General features: G+C 40.6%; 3 protein-coding genes across 6 annotated transcripts; 2 read left to right on the top strand and 1 right to left on the bottom strand.

The window, feature by feature from the left end:
- The first annotated feature begins 743 nt into the window (after positions 1 to 743).
- On the top strand, positions 744 to 7,082 carry sephs3 (selenophosphate synthetase 3). The gene is made up of 8 exons (XM_088292189.1): positions 744 to 1,153; positions 2,649 to 2,752; positions 3,527 to 3,634; positions 3,723 to 3,877; positions 5,097 to 5,187; positions 5,307 to 5,406; positions 5,700 to 5,912; positions 6,154 to 7,082. Exons 1-8 carry the CDS (start codon positions 877 to 879, stop codon positions 6,390 to 6,392), a joined length of 1,287 nt encoding a protein of 428 aa, XP_088148315.1. The 5' UTR covers positions 744 to 876; the 3' UTR covers positions 6,393 to 7,082.
- Positions 7,083 to 7,452: 370 nt separating this feature from the next.
- Positions 7,453 to 17,309, top strand: ap4b1 (adaptor related protein complex 4 subunit beta 1). Of its 4 annotated transcripts, none has more exons than XM_088290436.1 (14): positions 7,453 to 7,522; positions 7,688 to 7,823; positions 8,836 to 9,060; positions 9,159 to 9,289; positions 9,547 to 9,694; positions 9,925 to 10,210; positions 10,861 to 10,959; positions 11,165 to 11,276; positions 11,638 to 11,721; positions 11,814 to 11,917; positions 12,602 to 12,809; positions 12,888 to 13,196; positions 13,616 to 13,732; positions 14,986 to 17,309. In XM_088290436.1, exons 2-14 carry the CDS (start codon positions 7,711 to 7,713, stop codon positions 15,513 to 15,515), a joined length of 2,466 nt encoding a protein of 821 aa, XP_088146562.1. In that variant the 5' UTR covers positions 7,453 to 7,522; positions 7,688 to 7,710; the 3' UTR covers positions 15,516 to 17,309. The 4 variants fall into 4 exon arrangements, with proteins under 4 accessions (XP_088146562.1, XP_088146561.1, XP_088146565.1 ...); XM_088290435.1 differs by having other exon boundaries at positions 7,505 to 7,608; positions 14,986 to 17,308; XM_088290439.1 differs by having other exon boundaries at positions 7,505 to 7,608; positions 13,616 to 13,751; positions 14,986 to 15,132.
- cfap126 (cilia and flagella associated protein 126) lies at positions 16,390 to 20,153 on the bottom strand. The gene is given in 7 exon segments (XM_088290442.1): positions 16,390 to 17,937; positions 17,940 to 17,992; positions 17,994 to 18,163; positions 18,404 to 18,604; positions 18,704 to 18,778; positions 19,329 to 19,391; positions 19,467 to 20,153. Coding segments are annotated over 7 exon segments (651 nt in total). The 5' UTR covers positions 19,494 to 20,153; the 3' UTR covers positions 16,390 to 17,875.
- Between the last annotated feature and the right edge of the window lie 105 nt (positions 20,154 to 20,258).

Genomic DNA, 20,258 nt, shown 5'->3' on the forward strand with positions numbered 1-20,258 from the left:
TTGTTGTGGCAAATGAAGTTATCTAATTTAGTTCGAGATTACCAAGACTGGACTCAGACCAAAAAAATAAATAAAAATATAGCAGAGGACAAGAGACTAGGAATTTATGTTTGTGTTCTCTGGGGAAAAATATATTATCCTAAACCCAACTCTCAATTATTTTGGTGCGGTCTAAATGTGTTGTGTATTATATGAATATGTCCTGTTAAAAAAAAAAACGGGCATTTTTTTATTCCGTTAAAGGTTTTAGAAAGAGACAGAGCTCATTCTTCCAAAGTGAGTTAAAGTAGGTTTTGTTTGAAAAATGTTAAAAACGACATTTATGAATAAATACAAGTAAATTATTGACACCAAAGTCTATGTTACTATTGAGAATATTTTTCCCAAGTCAGATCTCTGCTATTTTCTACATTGATTCTGCAATCACCTTTTTGCTTCAGCTCTTTGGCATTTGACAAGAGTTTGGCAGATGGAGATCCGGAATCATAAACATTGTTTTCAAAATAAAATAATAGACCACTTTTATCCTTTAAAATATCATATTTTACCTTCAATGTATGCTTATTTTTGAGTCCACCGAAACAATAATGTTCTTTATATTGTCTGCGGCTTTTTGGAACCAAGTTCACGATTCAGAAACATAAAACAGAAGACTCTTCGTTGTGCAGTTCCCTCGATATTTTATGTTGATGTAATCTAAAGTCGTTTTATCGTTTCCTGTTAGCGTTCACTAACGCAAACATGACGCTTTTAGGTTCACACTCACGCCACTCCTCCATTCATCCATTCCATCGTGGACTCCAACCTTCCGATCCGACAGCCTGTCTCCGCCCGCGTTGAGAACTTGAAGGTTTCTGAAGGTTTCTCCAGACCGGCATGTCAGGTTCAACTTCCCCGCCTGCTCAAACAGAAGCGATGGGAACCGAGGGCTATTTTCCCACTGGGTACAAGCCTTTCAACCCCGAGGAACACGGCTTGGAGCGTGGATTTCGTCTCACATCCTTCTCGGAGATGAAAGGATGAGGCTGCAAGGTCCCGCAGGAGGCTCTGCTCAAACTCCTGGCGGGACTCGAGCCGAACCGGGCCGACGGGCCAGGGAAGGACGGAGACACATCTGAGTTCGCGCAGCAGTTGCCCGCTGGTCCTCGGCTTGGTAGGGGAAATGTTATTATGCAGGCTAGCACCAGTGACGCCTGACGTTGTAGCTAGCGTAGCTAAACAGGCTAGCTAATGTGTGCTCATACGCTGCTGTCACAAATTAGCAAAATAATTTACGAATTCATATTTTTTGGGACTTCCACTCAATCCTCATAATTAATTATATAGTCGTGAGATACGACAGACAACAAAAAATAAAATAAAAATAAAAACTAATTTTAAAAAATGACAAGGTAGTGTGAGTCAGCATAATTTGAAATCGTGAAGTGCTTCATGTCGTTTTCTACATGGAATTTGACCAGACTCGTTAACAGAGTTCAGTGTTTATGAGGGCACGTGAAATGCATAGTTGGGATTATGTCATCGATAAGGAATATTAATCAGTCAATTATAAGTATGTGTGAGTACAATGACAATAAAGGGATTTCTGATTTCTGATAACAATGTATATGCGTGGCCGAAGTGCTGTACGAGTTCTTGAACGAAACATTCGCCTTCCAATCATATTTGGCTCCAGGAAGAAGCTCTCACAATTAATGCACAACATTTTTTTTGTGTCATCACGTAACATTATTATGCTTATAACGCTTCAATCTAGTTTCTTATTTTTAAATCCAAAATAATGAAGGAAAACAAAACAAAAATGCCAAGTGGAATATGTAATAGACTTATTGAAAACAATATTAGAACACGAGGCCAAAGTTTTGATCCTTATCTTTAGAACCCGTTATGGAAAGTAGCGCTTTCAAAGGCGTACAAAAAAAAAAAACAGGTTTGGACTTTACAAATTTACATTTATGAAAGTAAAATTTAGCAAGACGTATTCTAAAATTTATTTTAAAAAATTACTTTTTAAATTGCTTTACAATGCAAAAATAAATTTGTAAAGTAATCACTAAGTTACAAAAAGATGTGCAAGATACAATAACATAAACTTGCAATCGTATTGGAGGGAATACATTTCCAGAATAGATATACATCAGTCTCAGAATAGAGTTAACAGACAGCACAATTCAATCAGAATTAAACATAGCAAAAATTATCTCACTGGGGAAAATCGATGAACATTTTGAATGAAACTTCTGTCACCTTATTCACTAATTTAAATTTCTTTTCAACATCAATTCTTTACACTCCAGTTCCAGTATGATATTATGTGTGACATCAATACAGAATCAGACTGGACTTCAGCACAGATCTTGTGACTGTTTTAATAACAAGGAGGGTTGAAGATTATTCTACCAATTGTGCCATCTATAACATCAGTAATAATAGCGTCAAAAATAGCCCAAGAGAGACAATGCAACCCTTAAACTGAACGGATACACCAGAAGGAATAGCATTAAAAAAAACGGCATTGGTGGACATTAACAGTCTGAGTTTGACTTCATGCAAACATTGCTTGTGTGACGTTTATCACACATATCGTACCTAACATGATGAAACATGTAATACACAAAGTATTATTTTGCTGCCTTTTCTGATTCCAGGAGTGGGAATGGACTGCTGTGTGATCCCTCTAAGGCACGGCGGATTGTCTTTAGTTCAGACGACAGACTTCTTTTACCCACTTGTGGAGGATCCCTACATGATGGTGAGGATTTTCCTCCAAGGGGTAGTTCTGAGGTTCTTGGTTTCGCCTTTGATAGTTCCAGTTCACCCACATGATAGCCGCTGTGGATATCTACAATCATGAATTCGAGTTGTTCTTGAGAAACGCCACAAGGGCCACCCCTCTTTTTAAAGCCAAACACAATAATACAAGTAGAGAATACTTTACTCTTTAGCACATCAGGTTTTTTGAAATAGTTTCTTTTTTTTATAGTACATATTTCCTGGGAAACAATTACAATTTGCTCTAAATAGTAAATAGAGAAGATTTTTATATTGTTTTTATCTACACCATACGGTGAGCGATTTTTGACGCAAATTCAGTTGTTACAAACATCAAACATGAAGCCATGAAAAAAATTCCTAGCATTGTCTAGAAGACATGAGGTATGAATTCACGTGTATGGACTCTCTACTCATTCTCTTTCAAGATGCGTCATTTTGCGTTCCTGCACGGTTGAAGTCTGTAAATGACATAGAAAGTGGACTCCGACTAACAGTTACCATGTAAACAAAAGGTTCTTTTGACATAACCCCGTCTGATTTTGATTTGTGCACAACACGACTGATTATGGAGGTACACCTAACATTTAATCATGATGTTGCAAAAATAAATCCTTTGAGGACAAAAATAGTTATCAGTAAAACCGCGTAGGCCTTAAGTTTATTTATTTTTTACCACATAATTAACAGAAAATAAAATCTTTTGGTGGGGTCAACTAAACTCTCCTTTTTTTTTTTTCTTTTTGTCTCCCAGGGCAAGATCGCATGTGCCAATGTCCTCAGTGATCTCTATGCAATGGGCATCACGGAGTGTGATAACATGCTAATGCTGCTCAGTGTTAGCCAAAAGATGAATGACAAGGTAGTATTGAATGACTTATTTCTCTGAAAATGTTCAATGCTGTTTGAGATGAACTAAACAGCCTTCATGTGATCACAAAATGACGCAGGACCGCGAGCGTGTAATGCCGCTAATGATTCGAGGATTTCGCGATGCTGCTGAGGAGGGAGGGACTTCGGTGACCGGCGGTCAGACGGTGATCAATCCATGGATCATTATCGGGGGAGTGGCCTCAGTTGTTTGCCAGCCCAACGACTTCATCATGTAAGTCAGTGTAGTGCTTGCTATTGACAGCAGCCTGTGTTGTGCGTTTGAGCAAAGTCATGCAATTATTATTTAATAATGTTTACAGCGTTTGGGGAAATGAATGAAGCCCACAAAGTCACACTTTGTGTCTCTAATTGGTTGTTTTTCCTCAGTGGTGTTTTTTTTTTTTTTTTATTGCTGCCCTATGTCCAAATTTGGTCAAATGAACATTTTTTCCACACATCGATACAAATGTTCTGTCCCCACTTCCTGTTATTTTACGCATCATTAAAGATCTATTTAACTCAAAAACTGTCTTTAGAATAATGTTCTATGTGGCCCTACTAGTCTAAAGACATTCTGATGAATATTGTAATTGTGGAAAATGAATTAAGCAGCAAAATACACCTGTCGCACCTGCTGCAGATGACATCACAGTTATTCTTGGCTCAGGTAACAACCACTCAAAGTTCAGCTTGCCAACATCACATGACCAAATTCAAAAAACAGGTGAGTCGTGATTGGTCGTTACCTGAGGCCTGAGCAACTGTGATGTCATTTTCAGTTTATGGTATAGGATAGTTGGAAGATTTTTGTCGCGTCAGACTGGTTATTTATTCACCCGCTCCCACGGTGGCAAGTTAAACGAGAAGGAGTTGCCACGACAATAAGCTAGAGGCGTTCCTCGGGTACGTGGTACATGACCCTACATTGTTTCGACTTGACGACGCCGGAGTCTCGTCCTCCATTTTAGGTTCACGCTGCATGCAGATTTTTTTTGACCGTATGCAACCTTTATTTTTCTTTCTTTATTCATCTTTTTTGGGGGGGGTCCGACCTGGGTTGCTTTCATATGTAGTCGTGGATCGTATAGGGTGAGGGAGATTTAGCGGGTATTTAAGCGTTTTTAAATTCCGATTTATGCGAAAGTTCAAGTTATGTCGCCAGCATAGGAGTGGAACTCGTTTGTAACCCGAAGTCAATGTTGTGGGAAGTTAAGCAAGATGTTGTTTTGTCATTTTGACAGTAAGAGGATTCCGCATATGGCGACAATATCAAATTTGAGGCATGATGAGGGGCCAGAGATGGCTCATTTTCTCAAGCCATAATCATTAACAGTGGTTGATTTTTGTATGATGTGTTTCAACGAGCTGAAAACAGTTTTGTTTCAATTCAACCAGGAGAGCATGGCCTGCTGATAGGTCACATTCTGAAGGTCTCTCCCTCTTTTCTTCAGGCCAGACGGTGCCGTCCCAGGTGATGTCTTGGTCCTCACTAAGCCTTTGGGGACACAGGTGGCTGTTAATGCTCACCAGTGGCTCGAACAGGTCAGTGTTATTCAACGTGTGATCAAACAGGATTTGAGGCGCCTGACTAGCATTCTGACCTCACTCTCTTCCTTCTCCTCTTTTCATATGCGTGCACTCAAATCGCTTTGTCAAACCAGCCTGATCGGTGGAACAAGATCAAGCTTGTCATCACCAAGCCGGAAGTTAAGGAGGCCTATCAGGAAGCTATGTTTTCAATGGCAACACTAAACCGTACAGGTATGCGGCATATGATCCATTTTTGATTGGCCCATTTCTGCCCATTTTTTAAAAAATATTTTTCTCACTTCCTGTCTTCACCCTAAATATTGGTTCATTTGTTGATTTGCTAAATCGATAATTAGCTGACATTTTTAAAATGGTCACCAAAAAAACTTTAATTTTGAAAGGTTAAAAGGAAGAAAACATATTTCAATAAAAAATTATTTTTTTTTTGGATGAGTCTGTGTGTGCATGCATAGGCAGATCTAAATACCTGCTTGTGTGTTCATCTTGTTCCTTTTTCCCTCCAGCGGCAGGTCTCATGCACAAGTTCCAGGCCCACGCAGCAACAGACGTGACAGGCTTTGGTTTGTTGGGGCACGCCAACAACCTGGCAACACAACAACGCAACGATGTGGCCTTCGTCATCCACAACCTTCCCATCATTGCCAAAATGGCTGCCGTCAGCAAAGCATGTGGAAACATATTCAATTTGATTCAGGGCACATCGTCTGAAACATCCGGTAGGAAACAGTAACTACTGTTGCTAGGAAACATACAGGAAGAATGAAATTGTAATTTATTTATTTTTCTTAATCCATCAATGGTAGTTTTAGAAATGAGCAAAAGCTTACAATTAATAGTGTCCTACCACTGTGTCCTCTGTTTTTTACGTGTTGCCTTAAAGTTTGACTGTTGGACATTGTGTCCGTGTAATCCGGTATTCTGAATGCTTTTATGACACCTGCTCTCTCCCTTTCAAAGGTGGACTGCTCATTTGTCTACCCAGAGAGCAGGCGGCCAAATTCTGTTCTGAGATGAAGAGCCAAGGCTCGGGGGCTGGAGGTCAGGGTGCCTGGATTATTGGAATTGTAGAGAAAGGAGACCGTCGCGCTCGCATCATCGACAAGCCCCGTATCATCGAGGTTCCACCACGTGGAAGCCAAGTGGCCATTCAGGATAACAACTCTGTGAGCCCTTTGGCTGGGCCCAATTTGTCCTAGACTGTGTACGTGAGTGTGTTTGTGTGCGTGCATGTCGAAGATGCTGTCCATCTCTTCTGGAAAGCATACATCGCCATTTTCCTTTTTCTCAGTCGTAGTTGGGTATGGACCTTCGTACGACCTTGTCAGATATAAAGTTGTGCTATTAACTCAATGTCTGACTGATTTTATGAACTGTCATCTTGAGTAATTGGAAAGAATGCAAAATAAGAGATTAAAAAACATTCCAAATCATCCTTGCCAAATTCAGAGATAAAAATGAATATCCAGCATAAGTGTGTGTGTGTGTGTGTTTGTGTATGGATGTTTTTTTATGTGACGTGAGCTGCTGTTTTGTTGTCTTGATTTGAATAGGGGAATGATATTGTGTATGAATGAATGGATTTATTCCACAAATGGAATTGCGCATCTGTCTTGTGTCTGGCTCAGGCATTACAGTCCAAAGGAAGGCTTGAGCAGCTTCCTCCGGACAAGTGGCGCCAGATACAGATGGCCTTTTTCGGCTGATTGGTCGTCCAGCTCCAAGTCACTCACATTCTTCCAGTTTATGAAACTCTGCGCTATAAACCCCAACCGAGGGGCCAGGTGGAGTGGATGCTTGTCATTGGAAGGGTGAGGCAGACTTGGCTGGCTGCAGGGCTAAAGCTGGTTGTAGATTTCCTGCTTTTCACAATCAATAAAAAAATTAAATAAAAAATATCCATTGTGTTTCCTGTTTGTCGCAAAAATATGCCATTCATCAGAGAAATTTTTTTCCCCTTTTTTTGTTTTTTAATGGAGATGGTGGAGCACGAGGTGCCAATTATTGTGACGGAAGCCGAAAATCGGAAAATTAAAGCTTTTACCTAGATGTCCTCACGAACACTAAACGGTTGGATTCTCATTTTAAAACGACTCAGTATAGACAGACTACAACTACGAAAATGAAGGTACAAAATGACAGCGGATCAATTACATGTTCTTCTACCAAATGAGAGCGGCGCGATCACCACGTCTCTTTGTATTTTGTTTGCAATATAATTTCTTACCACCAGGGGGCAGAAGACTCAACAACGGAAAACGCAGAAGAAGAAACACGGAAGACCATTTAAATGGGAAAACCACATCTACCAAGGTGTCAGGAGTTAACGGTGAGAGTTTGTGAGTTTAGTACTCAACGTGCCTATAAGTTGTTGCGCTGCGGATATTTTTTATTCAATTTGAGACTCATATCGATGTGCGTATGTGACTGTCGTGTTTTTTAAATATGGGCTGCACAGTTTTAACAACATGATTTATGACCACGAATGTGATAGGTTTTTGGTTTTCTGCGTCCACCATGCCATATCTGGGCAGCGAGGACACGGTGAGGGACCTGAGGAGAGCTTTGGCCAACCCTCACGTCCAGTCTGACCAGTTGCGTTACAGGAACGTCATTCTCAAAGTCATCAGGTTGGTGGAGTGCACATGCACGATGTTCTAACTTCCAGAAGTGTCATAGGAGAGCTTTAGCAATTATATTGTTAGCCTAATTACATAATTGCCCAAGTCATTTGAATGTTTTCATAAAACAAGGGGAAAAACAACTAATGAGGCAAACAAGAAGAGTCCTGTTGCCTGATTCAGGCTCAGCAAATTAGTACAACCAGAATGACTGAGAAGACGACCTCAAGGTAAATCAAGCACATTTAGGACTGTGCAATTCATTTCTAATATACTACAATACTTGAATTAAAAATGTGAGCGTTCTATTGAATTTGTTTATTTAAATGTCATAAGTCTTATGACAGGTAATGTGTATGGCAGGTAAAAACCCAATCCAATGCATTATTTTATACTATGAAACCATTCTTGAATATATACAATTGCACCTTCGTTACTTAATAATGACTAGTTTTATAAACAATACATCCAAAAGAAACTTACATAATTGTATTGTTTCAAAGAATTAGATTTGTCTCATTTTTTACAATCAAACATTTTATTGTTTTGTTCTCCCCCCCCAAAAAAATATCCTTTAAATAATCGTGATTTCAATTATTGCGAAAACAATCGTGATTATTTTTTTTTTCCATAATCGAGCAGCCCTAAGCACATTGGTGTTTTTTTTGTGATATTGTGATGGTAAGTTGTAAATAACTTGTTTATTTTGGCAACTACTACACTAATGTGAGGAGACCAACAACGGAAGTGTTCACGTCACTTTTTTTTTTAAGTCTTTGCAACAATGATACATACGCAAGACTTCGAAGAATGCTTTAAGGTATGTTTTTGTAATGTAATGGCAATGCAATGAATGACTTAGACTGTCACTGCCTTTTTGTACTTAGCTAACTGTAAGCTAAAAAAATGTAGTATAAAGTCATAATCTGTCCCTTAAATGTTGCTGACCTTGTCCACAATCTGATCAGTTATTTACCGTACTCCCAAGTGTCACCCTGATTCTTCTCCTCCTGTGTCTCAGGCTGATGTCACAGGGTGTGGATGTCTCCAGCCTGTTCAGTGAGATGGTCAAAGCATGTGCCTCAGTAGACATTGTCCAGAAAAAACTGGTCTATGTCTTCTTGTGCTCCTACGCCTCTTTGAACCCAGAGCTGTCTCTACTGGTCATCAACACACTGAGGAAGGACTGTCAGGATCCAAACCCGATGGTCCGCAGCTTGGCCCTAAGAAACATGACCAACCTGAGGTGACACACATAATCTTGAGTCCACCCAAGTCATCCTTCCAGATGTGGCGATCATGTAAAAATTTTTCTTTTAACCTGAATTTGTGTTGGTGTTCCAGGTTGCCCGGTTTGATGGAGTACGTGGAACAGCCGCTCACAGCGGGACTGAGGGACAGAGCGGCTTGTGTGCGACGTGTCGCTGTGCTCGGCTTTGCCAAACTGCACAATCTCCAACAGAATTCTGAAATAGGTGAGGTGGTTGAGTAAAAAACAAATGAATGCTAAAACTTTGGAAGCAGAAACATTTACAATTGTATTGATCAAATATAACCGTGAGACTAGGTGTATAAGTACGGTATATTATGTCCAACTGAGACCTTTTTCAGCTTCAAAGTGCAACTGTATGTCTATCTATTGTCCAGACAGCCATTAAAGCTCAAATGAAATTAGCCTGTTCTTTAAGATGAATGCTCTTTTGTAAAACACTTTTGGTCGTCATTTGGACAGATGCTGCGGTGGTGAATGAGTTGTACAGCCTTCTCAGGGACACCGATCCTGTAGTGATGGTCAACTGCCTTCGAGCTTTGGAGGAGATCCTGAAGGAGGAAGGAGGTGTTGCGATCAACAAACCCATTGCTCATCACCTCCTAAACAGGTTGGTAAATATTTTTTTTAAAAAACTGTAACATTATAGATAATAGTTGTGAAACACGGAAAAGCAGTTTTATATAATAATTTTAATACCCAAAACGGAACAGTTTTTTTAGTGTTGTGTATAACATAGCATAGAGAAGCAGACCATACACAGAGAAAGATATGATTAAGAGCAGAGATGATTTGGCCCGGAAACTGACATGAACAACCGCTTTGTGTGTGCCAACATAGGCTGAAGGATTGTGACGTGTGGGGTCAGAGCGAAGTGCTTAAGATCCTCCAGCGCTACCGACCTCAGTCTGAGGATGAGCTCTTTGACATCCTCTCCATGCTGGACACCTCCTTGGTCAGCCCCCACCCGCCAGTCATGGCCGCCACGCTGAGCCTCTTCCTCAGCCTGTGCTCCGCCTTGCCTACCGTTTGCCTGGCTGCCCTGGAACGAGTACGGGCTCCCCTGTTGGCCGCGTGTGGGAGTGCATCCAGAGAAATCATGTTCACTGTGCTCTGCCACATCCAGGCAAGTGTGTACTGGAACTAGGGGTGGGCGATATGGCAAAAAAAAACATCATATCACAATTAAAAAAAAGAAATCATGATTTTTATCACGATTCTCGTTTTTTAGATTACTTTGCACATTTTTGACCATTTTGAACATATCTAAAATGTATATAAACCCTAAAATAAAAAAACTAAACATTTTGAATCCTACTAAGCTTTCTGAACTGGTTTTAATTTCAACATAAAAGCTAACATAACGTCACCATAAAAATACAGCTCATAGTCTACTACTTTGAACAGTCTTCAAAGCTCTTGTTATTTTTCCTCTGTTTTAATCCGAATCAAGTCTTTCGCAAAGTAATAAGTCACTGCATCAGTAACTTGTTTCCACCACTTGCTTTTTTATCATATAGTGTGCCCTTGTTAAAATAAAATGGCAGTTGCGATACAATTCATACAAATTCATTATTGTTGTGTGTGTGTGTGTGTGTGTATATTTATATATAATTAATTTTATATAGGTTTATATTTATTGTATAAACAATGCTACAGATTTATTTGCGTGGCAGTCTTTTCGCTGTTACTGTGCATGCTAAATATTGATGTGACGCATGTTTGGGAAGAACAAATGTTTGCTCATCGCTGACGTATGTTATGATCATCATACAGTTGCTGTTGCGTTCTGTCCCTGGCATGATGGGGGCACACTACAAACGTTTCTTTTGTGGCTATGCTGAGCCAGCGTATATCAAGCAGAGGAAGATGCAGGTAGGCGTGTCTTTCTCTCTCTCTCGAGATTTATATGTCTCTATCGATCAAAGTCTATGTTAATATCTATCTGAGTGAATAGCTACACAAAATATAGTGAATGTGAGAATAATGACAAAGTCCTCTTGGGAGGTTTGGAATGTGCATTCGCTACAATTTGATCACAGTCCGCTCTTGATACTAATGAGTACTGTTGTGTTCGCAGGTGCTAGTAGAGCTGGTCAACGATGACAATGTTGCAATATTGCTGGATGAACTGAAAGAATACTGCACCGATGTCAACACAGACACTGCCCAGGCTGCAATATCAGCTGTCGGTAAACAGCCACTCACTTTTCATCACATTAAGGTGTGGACGTTGCTTGTTTACTTTGTCTTTGTTACTTGAGGCAATTTTAATGCACAGCAAAACAACCATGATACCCCACCATACATATTCTTGCTCTGGTCGCAGATTTGTTTGAGTCATTTAGATTTTCCTTGTTGTTATGGTACATGACATTTCATCAATTGGCATAAAGAAAAATTGTTTTGGGCTGTCCTTAATGGAGCCTGGTTATTTTGTTCAGAAACTGTTCAACAACAATAGTATAATAAACATTTGTAGGATAACTGGTGGGATACACATTGATTGTACTTGGCCATGCATTTCTAGTTAAGAAATGGCGTAACTTGCAGGTCGTATTGGGCGAAGCTACAGCGACAGATGTCTAGTGATTCTCACTGGACTGCTCGGGCTTAATCAAGAGAACATCACTTCTGGTAATATTCATTTCTACATGTGCTGTACTGTTAAAAATATTTTTTTTTTATCAGACTGTATGCCATCTCTGCTCCCTTTATCTACTGTGCAGCTGTGGTGCAGACAATGCGGGACCTCGTGTGGGTGTGTCCTCAGTGTAGTGAAACTGTGTGTTCTGCTCTGGAGGGGTGTGAGGAGATACTGCAGGACAGCCAGGTAAGGGTGACCCAAAATTATTGCCTCATCCCCAAAATTCACAAACACCACCACCAACACCCCACAAAAAGTTAAGGATACTTATCCAAATAGCTTTTTTTTTTTTTTTCCTCCCCACTTTTTTTTTTATAACTTGCTGTTCTCTGACAAGGAGCAGAATGGCAAAATTCCTGATAGATACTTGAGCCATGAATGGACCTTAACGTTTACTGTTTCTATTATAATCTATATTTAGACAGTCCTCACCATCGAGCTGTTCATATTTTGACAAAGTGAGACAAAGATGGTACTTAAAAATTCATCAACTTTACTTCACAAATGCAAGGCTTGAAACGGTTCTCAGAGGGGAGAGGAAGCTGATCTTAAAGTCCCTTCAGAAGGTTCTAACAGAAATACGGAGAGACTGGAAGAGTCACTGAAAGGCATAGATGTGGACATCCACGAAAAATCATCGGTTGGTTGATGGCTCAAAAAGTTGAATTTTGCTGGTCACCTCCTTGCTAGTCAACAGCAAAAAGTTCTTAAACATTGGGCATGTGCATTTAATACTTATAAAGTCACTTTAAGGTCATCTGTAAAGGTTATACAATTGACCTCAGTACACACGCACACACACATGCATGTTTCATTCATTTTGCATGAAAAGGTGAGATGAATCAGGGATTATTTTGCTTGTCCTGCCAGGGCAAGCAGGCCTTGCTCTGGTTGCTGGGAACATATGGAGATCGAGTCTCTAGCGCCCCCTACACGTTGGAGGTGTTCATTGACAGAGTGAGGTGTGAGACCTCTTCGGCAGTCAAGATGGAGCTGCTGACTGCTACCTTGAGGGTGTTTTTGTGCCGTCCTGCTGAATCTCAGGACATGCTTGGAAGGCTGCTGCATTACGCCATAGGTGAGCTTGTGTGCATGTGCAACAGAGGAAAAAATATTTAAATTTTCAAATCTCTTTTTTTTTTTTTTTTTTTTGCAGATGAAGAGACGGACATGTGTGTACGTGATCAGGCACGTCTCTACTACCGCCTTTTGCAATGCGGGGTCGACGAGACACGTAAGGTGGTCCAGGGTCGGAGGTCAGACCCCTCGCTCGGCGTTCTCATTGGCCGTCCCGCAGAGCCCGTAAACCACTGGGCTCACATCTTTAACACACTGAAGCCTCTCTGGAAGAGCATCTCGGAGACAGAATCAGTGAACAGCAGACACCGTCAACATGCAGCATTTGACCTCAACTCTGACCTATCAGACACCCTTAACTCGTGTCAGCTTGAAAGTGGTCAGACAGGTGAGTTTGACGATAAATAAAATATAATATTTTAATGCGACCTTAAGTCGAAGGTGAGCCCTTTTTAAGATGAAGACCTTTGATTTTTGTCGATGTGAGATTCCAGCAGAGAATCCAGAATAATCTTAGACTTTATTTTTCCATCATCACTAGACTACTTTTTTTTTTTTTTTTCAAACAATTGCTGTGGATTGGTTTTAGCGTGTTACATCAAAGATGAGGAATGTAAAGAAGATTAACTTTGTTATGCTTTAATTTTGACTTTTTGTCCTTGTTTGATGCCATAACAAAAAGGAGGGGGGGGGAGTAGAAAGATGATGACCTTAGAAATCGGACGTATTTCGGCTAAGCTGTCGTATGGCAACAAAAGTAGTATGCACGGCAGCTCAATACAGTTTCTTCCCATGTTTCTCCTCCAGAGTGTGGCGGCGAGCGCTCACCATCGCCTGCAGACGCCCTGTCGACCAGCACCATTGTCCCTCTCAGCTTGCTTCCGGCTTTAACTCCAGCGGAGTTTGAGCGTCTGTGGCTGCGAGGTAACACTATCAAACAACGGTCAGGGGCTGTCCTCATAAAATAACTAACTCAATGGTGAAATCTCACACCCTGAGTTAATTATCATTTAGAGGGTTTTAGCGTCACATGCGCCAGCATTTTGTGTGGCACTTTGATTCCTCTATCGATCTTTAATGAAAGGTGCACCTTGTGTGTCATGGCTAAACACACACGTCGCTGTGCTTTGCAAGAAGGTGCCTGTTGAAAGGATTAGATCTGGCCCTGGATGGAATGTTATATTATCTTAGCTATTGAATATGATAACATCCATTTATTTGGACGTCTGCATTTCACACGATACATACAGTGTGTTCTGTTTTTGTTATATTTACAAGTACAGTTACATCTTGCATGAGACTCTATGTAATGTGAAGATGAGGAATGTGTCTCTATATGATCTGCTCATGGTGTGAGATCATATTTTGTTGTAGCCCCGATGGTGTAACCTATAACGTATTGAGAGCTAATTTGCTTTCGTTTGCTTCACTTTTTAGTAATCTCTAATCAACCTCTATTCCAGAGTATTGGTCCGAGCTACTGAATTCTTAGTTCCTAATGATTATTGTTTATGTTTAATGTTGTTTGTCTTTGTGAAATGATAATATGGTGCCAATTCAACTTCATGGTGTCCAGTTCTTATTCTCCACTTCTAGAGTCGAACCCTGGCTTCTGAATCTATCCCAAAATCATAACCATCTCAGAATGTCTTTGTGGATATAGAAAACCTAATAAATTTGTACAGGACATTGTACATGTTACATAGTTCTCTGTGAACTTTCTGAAAACGTATTTTTTGGCAGTTCTGGTATTCAATTCAGCAGGCTTACTTTAAATTGTGACTATACCACACACTGTGATCCCCACAACAGTTAAATATCATATGAAGCTCATATTATAACATTGCCCTTAAGAATAAATGCCTTCCAGAAGAAAGAAATGCACCAGAAGTCGGTGTGTACTTGTGGAGAAGACTCTCTGTCATTTCCATTAACAACCCCGGCTAAACTTGTTTTTTTTTTCTTGACAATTAAAGCAGTTACTGCACTACTTTCATATATGTAGAGATTTATCAAGATATTAGGTTATTTCCCAAGGAAACAATGCAATTTTTTAACAAAGGGTTCAACGGCAAAATTCACAACAGGTGTTTTGTATGTTTAACGTTTGACTTTCACCGTTGTGATTTATTTGTTGTGTAATGCCCCCCCCCCTTTTTTTTTTTTTTTGCACCTAGGGGTTGAGCTTGCTGATGAAGAGGATGTTGGTGTTTGTGCAACAGAACATGTTCAGTGTCGCAATGTCACTCAGTCTTCGCCACAAAGCTTCCAGGCTGCAATGCAGCTGGTTAACATCCAGACACTGGCCTTCACGCCACCACACATACTCCCCTGGAGGGTCTATCTGTACACACACACTGAAGCACCTCCCTGCAGCACACTCATATTGGGGGAGTTACTTTATACTGGGAAGACAAATGAAGAGGGGGGTGCACAGGAGAGCACCAGTGAAAATGTGAAGGATAAAGTGGTGGGTGGACAAACAGAGAAGCTGGTAAATGAAGACGAAGAGGAAGATGCATCAACAATTAGGAACAGCATTGAGTTGGCAAGGGACAATGGACAAACAGCAGATGTAAAAGTGAGTCTAAAGCAGCAACCAAGAGATGACAACGCTCTGAGGGGTTTCCTCTCTGTACTCATCACTGTCCTGCATACACTGTCTTCAGAGAGAGGACTGAATGTGCATCACTCAAAGGCAGATTAGTGGATGGGAGGTTGGTGCCAACACAAAGGTTGTGAAGTGTAGGTCTTCGGCTTGGATTTTGTGTGTTCTTAATGTGTTTGTACAGATTCTCTCCTGGTGCCGTTTCTTTGTTCAACAATATTTATTGTATGAAAGGTTCGCTGAAGACCCTTCAACACCGTAGATAGTCGCCTCACCCTAATGTAAAATCGTGGATTGAGAGGGGCTCCTCTTTGCCGAGGGCAGGTCCTTCTTATGCCTGGTGTACTGCAATCAAGATCACTCTCACCTGATCAAGTTGTAAAACATGTCCTGGGTGATGGATACTATTATAGTGTTGCTCAATTTAGCCTATTTTAAAAATGGGGGTATGAATAATAGCTGCGTGGAAGGCCCATGCTTTCAGACAGCGTGTCATAGTGGGCTGTCCCACAGCGGGGCCGAGTGGGTGTCAGTGTCAATGTTTCTTAGTGTGTCGTGCGTCCCCCGGGATGTCTTCACCTTGTTTCTGCTGAGAATCAACAACTCAAAGAGATGATAAAGATAAAGATGTCCTTTATTAGTCCCACAATGGGGAAATTGGAGATGATTTTTGATTATCAAAAAAAAATAATAAAACAAACTGAAAGAAGTTTATAGAAGCACAAAGGGATAATAACGTTAAACCAATCAAGAGTATTTGAAAAAAATACTTTTTAAATTATTACTAAAACAAGAACAGTGTGTTAGAATGCAGAATACAATACTTTATTTACATAGCACAGACCCTCTTGTAATGATAGCAGTTAAAAGCTTGCAGCATTACTCTTCCTTTGTGGCTACTTGAATAACGTTACAACATTTCACCTCCTATCAACTATTAGTCTTTGGAACCCCCCCCCCCCAGTACGGCCTCTCTTCGATCAAAGCCAATGAGATTTCAGATTTGATAGAGAGTTGCGATAGCCAATCAGATCGCATGTTGGTGACAGTAAGCCTTCTCGCTGGCCTTACGATGAAGTTGATGAACGCGTTTTGTGATTGGATACTCACTCGTGAGGGGGCGGTGCTATGCGGAATCAACACACCCCGAAAGGCGTAACTAGCGACCGTTTGAAAATCTAAAATATATTCTTGCTTTTTTTAACCACAATGTTCGAAGGATTTAAAAGTATGGATTAATCGAAGATACACTTGCGAGGCCATTTCTAAGACGGATCTTCCAAGAAAAGCTCGGTCGTCCAACACTCACTTAGTACTGTGTAAGTGTGTTTCTGTATATTATTTGTCCGGCCGCGGTGTCAAAATCATAGTATTGTGAGGGAGATTATTCAAGTCGGCCCATCAAATGCACAGAAGTGTTTTTATCCATCTCAGGAGGCGGCCATTTTGCTACTTGCTGTTAACTGAATTTGACACCGCAGGTGGCCAAGGGCTCAGCTTGCCAACGTCACATAACCAAGTCCAGAAAAGAGGTGAGCCGTGATTGGTCGTTAGCTGTGTTCTGAGCAACTATGATGTCATTTTCTGTCGACAGCAAGAGGTAAAAATGGCCGCCCCCTGAGATGGATCAGAATGGGTCGATTTTTGTTGCTTAACATATTCCACCAACACGCGAATGCCGTGTTACAACTAGTGGGGGGCTCTGAACATTTTGCAGAAAACATTTATGACTTGAGATTTTAAGTGTGCATGGTTTCACCAATGATAATCTCTTTGAAAAAAAAACTTGTATAACTTGCCGTTGCCAACAAATTGAAGTGATTTGGTAGAAATAAATATCGGGGGTATGATTAATTTCATGTGTGTACTTTATTTAGATGCACTCACTCACTATTCCTTAACTTGTAGCGTGGAGCGGATGAGGATGTGGTGACGCACATGTTTCATGAGCTTTTATTCTGTTGAGTCACAAGTCATGGGGTGAGAGTCAATGTGTGCTCAGGGGATTGTTCTGGGTTTTTTCTCAAAATTCTCAAGATGGATTTAGATTGTGTACTCCAACATGCAAGTATGTCAACGCTGAGGCCCTTCCAGCATACGCTTTCTTTTTCCTCCTACAAATGTACGACGGTAGCTCATATTTAACTTGAGCAATAGCTGGGAACACAGTCCTGCTCATCTTAATTTATGTTGGATGTGACAGAAAATGTTTAATTTTGGAAATAGGGAAATAGGAGTTATGAAATTGCAAAACAATCTCTTTCGTTACAAGACTTTATGTGGTGAAATTTGAAACACAGAGCATTCTAAATGGACAGCTGTTAAGGTGAGAGACCAGAGAACTATCACATTCAAACAACATTTCTTAGAAAGTCCTATTTATACAGTAGTCTGATCTGCTTCATGAGTACAATTGGCCTAATTTAGAAAAGGGGCTAATATGCATTTATTATTTTTATTCATCTGGGGCTAAGGGCTGAGCGCGGACCAGTATTAGGCCTCACATGATGGCCTTCTGTCATATGGGCTGCAAAGCTGACATCGCTCTCTGGCTCTGCGGCCTGCTTGTCAGTGTTGCCGGCATTTTGCCTGTCCGCGGCAGGCAGAGTGACAGATGAGACCTCATCTGCCTGCGTGTCCTGTCCCCGGTTGCCAGTTCTGTGGTCTGCAGAAATGGGACGGCTCAGAGACGCTTGCTGGGACAAGGAGGGTGAGACGGCACCGGCCTGCTGCACACCCCCAGTCTTCTGAAATGATGGTGAGAGTACAGATTTGAACATATTGGATTAGGTCCAAATCAAGCAGTCACTTCAAATATAAGGTTGGAAAGGCTAACAAGTTTTTTCAAAACACCCTTTGCTTTTTTTGCGACTTCAAACTCAGATTGATATCAAAGTCAAAGAGCGTGTCTGTCCACGTTGATATGAGCTATTTTTATGATCTATGTTCACAGTAAAAGAATGATGAACTGTGTAAGTAGGCCTAACCTGCTTGCTAGTATCCTGCGACGCATCAGTGTTTTTGCTGCCTCTTAGTTGCCCAGAGTTGCTTGTATGTTGAGGGTCCAAGCCCCAAGCCTTGAGCCTTTCAAGACCCTCCACAGAGCGGCTCGTAGGGTTGATTTTCTGCACTGGTATACGAGCAGGGAGATCCCATGTCCCTTTAAAGTCAGGCCAAGCACTGCCTTTCTGGTGCATGCCACCATATCACAGGTAATGTTGACGCATGATCACACTTTCCATTTTTAAGAAAAAATATATGTATAACGCTAGCTTTTAAGTGTTTACCTTTGCCATTCCAGGGAGCAAATGTCCTCTGTTATCTGCAATAAACTTGGTGCGACCCCTTGGTGCTCTGGATTTCTAAAAACACACATTTTATACAAGGTGTGTAGAAACAATGGCTCGGGGCCCTTGCATTTTTTAGCGGCCTGTATTGTGAGTTAGAGCCACAGCAACTGTCTAACCATTTTTTTAAAATTGTGCTTTATATTTACTTTGCATTTATGTTCAGTCCTTTCTTTCAGCTGCAGTTGTTTAGTTTTTTTCCAAATGTATTATGAATAAAGTTGAGAGAATGATTGCGTGTGCTTCTGCTGCTCAGTACAGACAATATTAGTGCGGAATGCACTGCGAGAGCCACACAAAAATAATGAAAAATCCTTTACTTTTTGTTTTATCATCTAGCTGTTTTGAAAAGTTATATATACGGTGTGTAATGCAGATAATTTATAATTGCTTTATATGTCGTTAACTACACTGCTGGATTGCAAAGGTAAGTATCAACATGGCCCTTGCATTCTTCGATTTTCAGTGTGCAGCCCTTAGAAAAAAAGGTTTGGACAGGTGATGACAGTGATATCTTTGGAATGTACTTCTTTCAACATAATAAAACTGTCATAACATGAGCGACCTTGTCAAACTGCTTCACCGCACACCAGTTCTGCAGCCTCTGAGGCTTGAAGGCATCATCGTACTGGTGATGGAAAGAAAGGTTACAATGATAATGCGACAAACACCAAAGCTCAGTTTTAAAATTGTTGATATTCACCTGGTTTGCTGAGTAGTTCGACGACATTTCTGCGACTGTTTACAAATTAATCTGTTGAAGGGACCCGTTGCATAGCAACCCAGCCACGTGACCTCTTACGGTCGAAAGTTTGGGAGCCTTGCGGCAGAACAATACACCGCGTTTTTGATAAACTAACTTATATTTACGTTTGGTCTTATTCAAGAGCGAAATAATATTCACTTGGAAAGATTATCGGAAGCGTTATTAGTTGTTTTACTCCGTTACCTTCGATTAGAGAGGTACTTAACATGAGCACCCTATTGAGCACAGCTTTGAACGTCGAGATTACCGCCATATTTGATGTGGAAAAGCAAAACAATGAGCGAATATGCCTCATTCACGTGTTGCTTGTGTCAACTACTCTACTTTTGGTTTGTAACCGATCAAAGACTTTTAATTGTATTTGGCAATCATGGCATCATTTTGCGAGTAAAATGCGTCGCCTTTGAAACAAAAGCAGTCTCATATGTGCGTACTGCATAGTATGGTGAAACCAGCCTCCAAAGATTTCCTGGATAACTTTATCCCCGAAGTACAGGTAACTACTTTGATTGTTATTAATTGCTCAGCAAACTTTTCTAATACGATGGCGTTTCGTTTGCACAAAGATAGAGAGCTGAGAAAGCGGTGGGGAAAGGCTTTAAAATATATCACTGAATATAAAAAATACGAATACACAAAATCTGTTTATACTTTAATCTGAGAAACAGAGTTACGTGAATAGTTCGCGAAAACACCCTATTGGAATTTTACGTTTTAATTATACATAAT

This window comes from Idiotropiscis lumnitzeri, chromosome 3 (genome assembly GCF_059441095.1).
Source record: "Idiotropiscis lumnitzeri isolate Australia: NSW breed Sydney's pygmy pipehorse chromosome 3, RoL_Ilum_1.0, whole genome shotgun sequence".
NCBI classification, from domain to species: domain Eukaryota; kingdom Metazoa; phylum Chordata; class Actinopteri; order Syngnathiformes; family Syngnathidae; genus Idiotropiscis; species Idiotropiscis lumnitzeri.

Excerpts from the sequence above, each read along its gene's own strand:
- ap4b1 (XM_088290436.1), top strand. The coding sequence starts at position 7,711 with ATGCCATATCTGGGCAGCGAGGACACGGTGAGGGACCTGAGGAGAGCT. Across the intron at positions 11,722-11,813 it reads TCAAGAGAACATCACTTCTG|CTGTGGTGCAGACAATGCGG; the intron begins GTAATATTCATT and ends TCTACTGTGCAG. Across the intron at positions 12,810-12,887 it reads GCTGCTGCATTACGCCATAG|ATGAAGAGACGGACATGTGT; the intron begins GTGAGCTTGTGT and ends TTTTTTTTGCAG.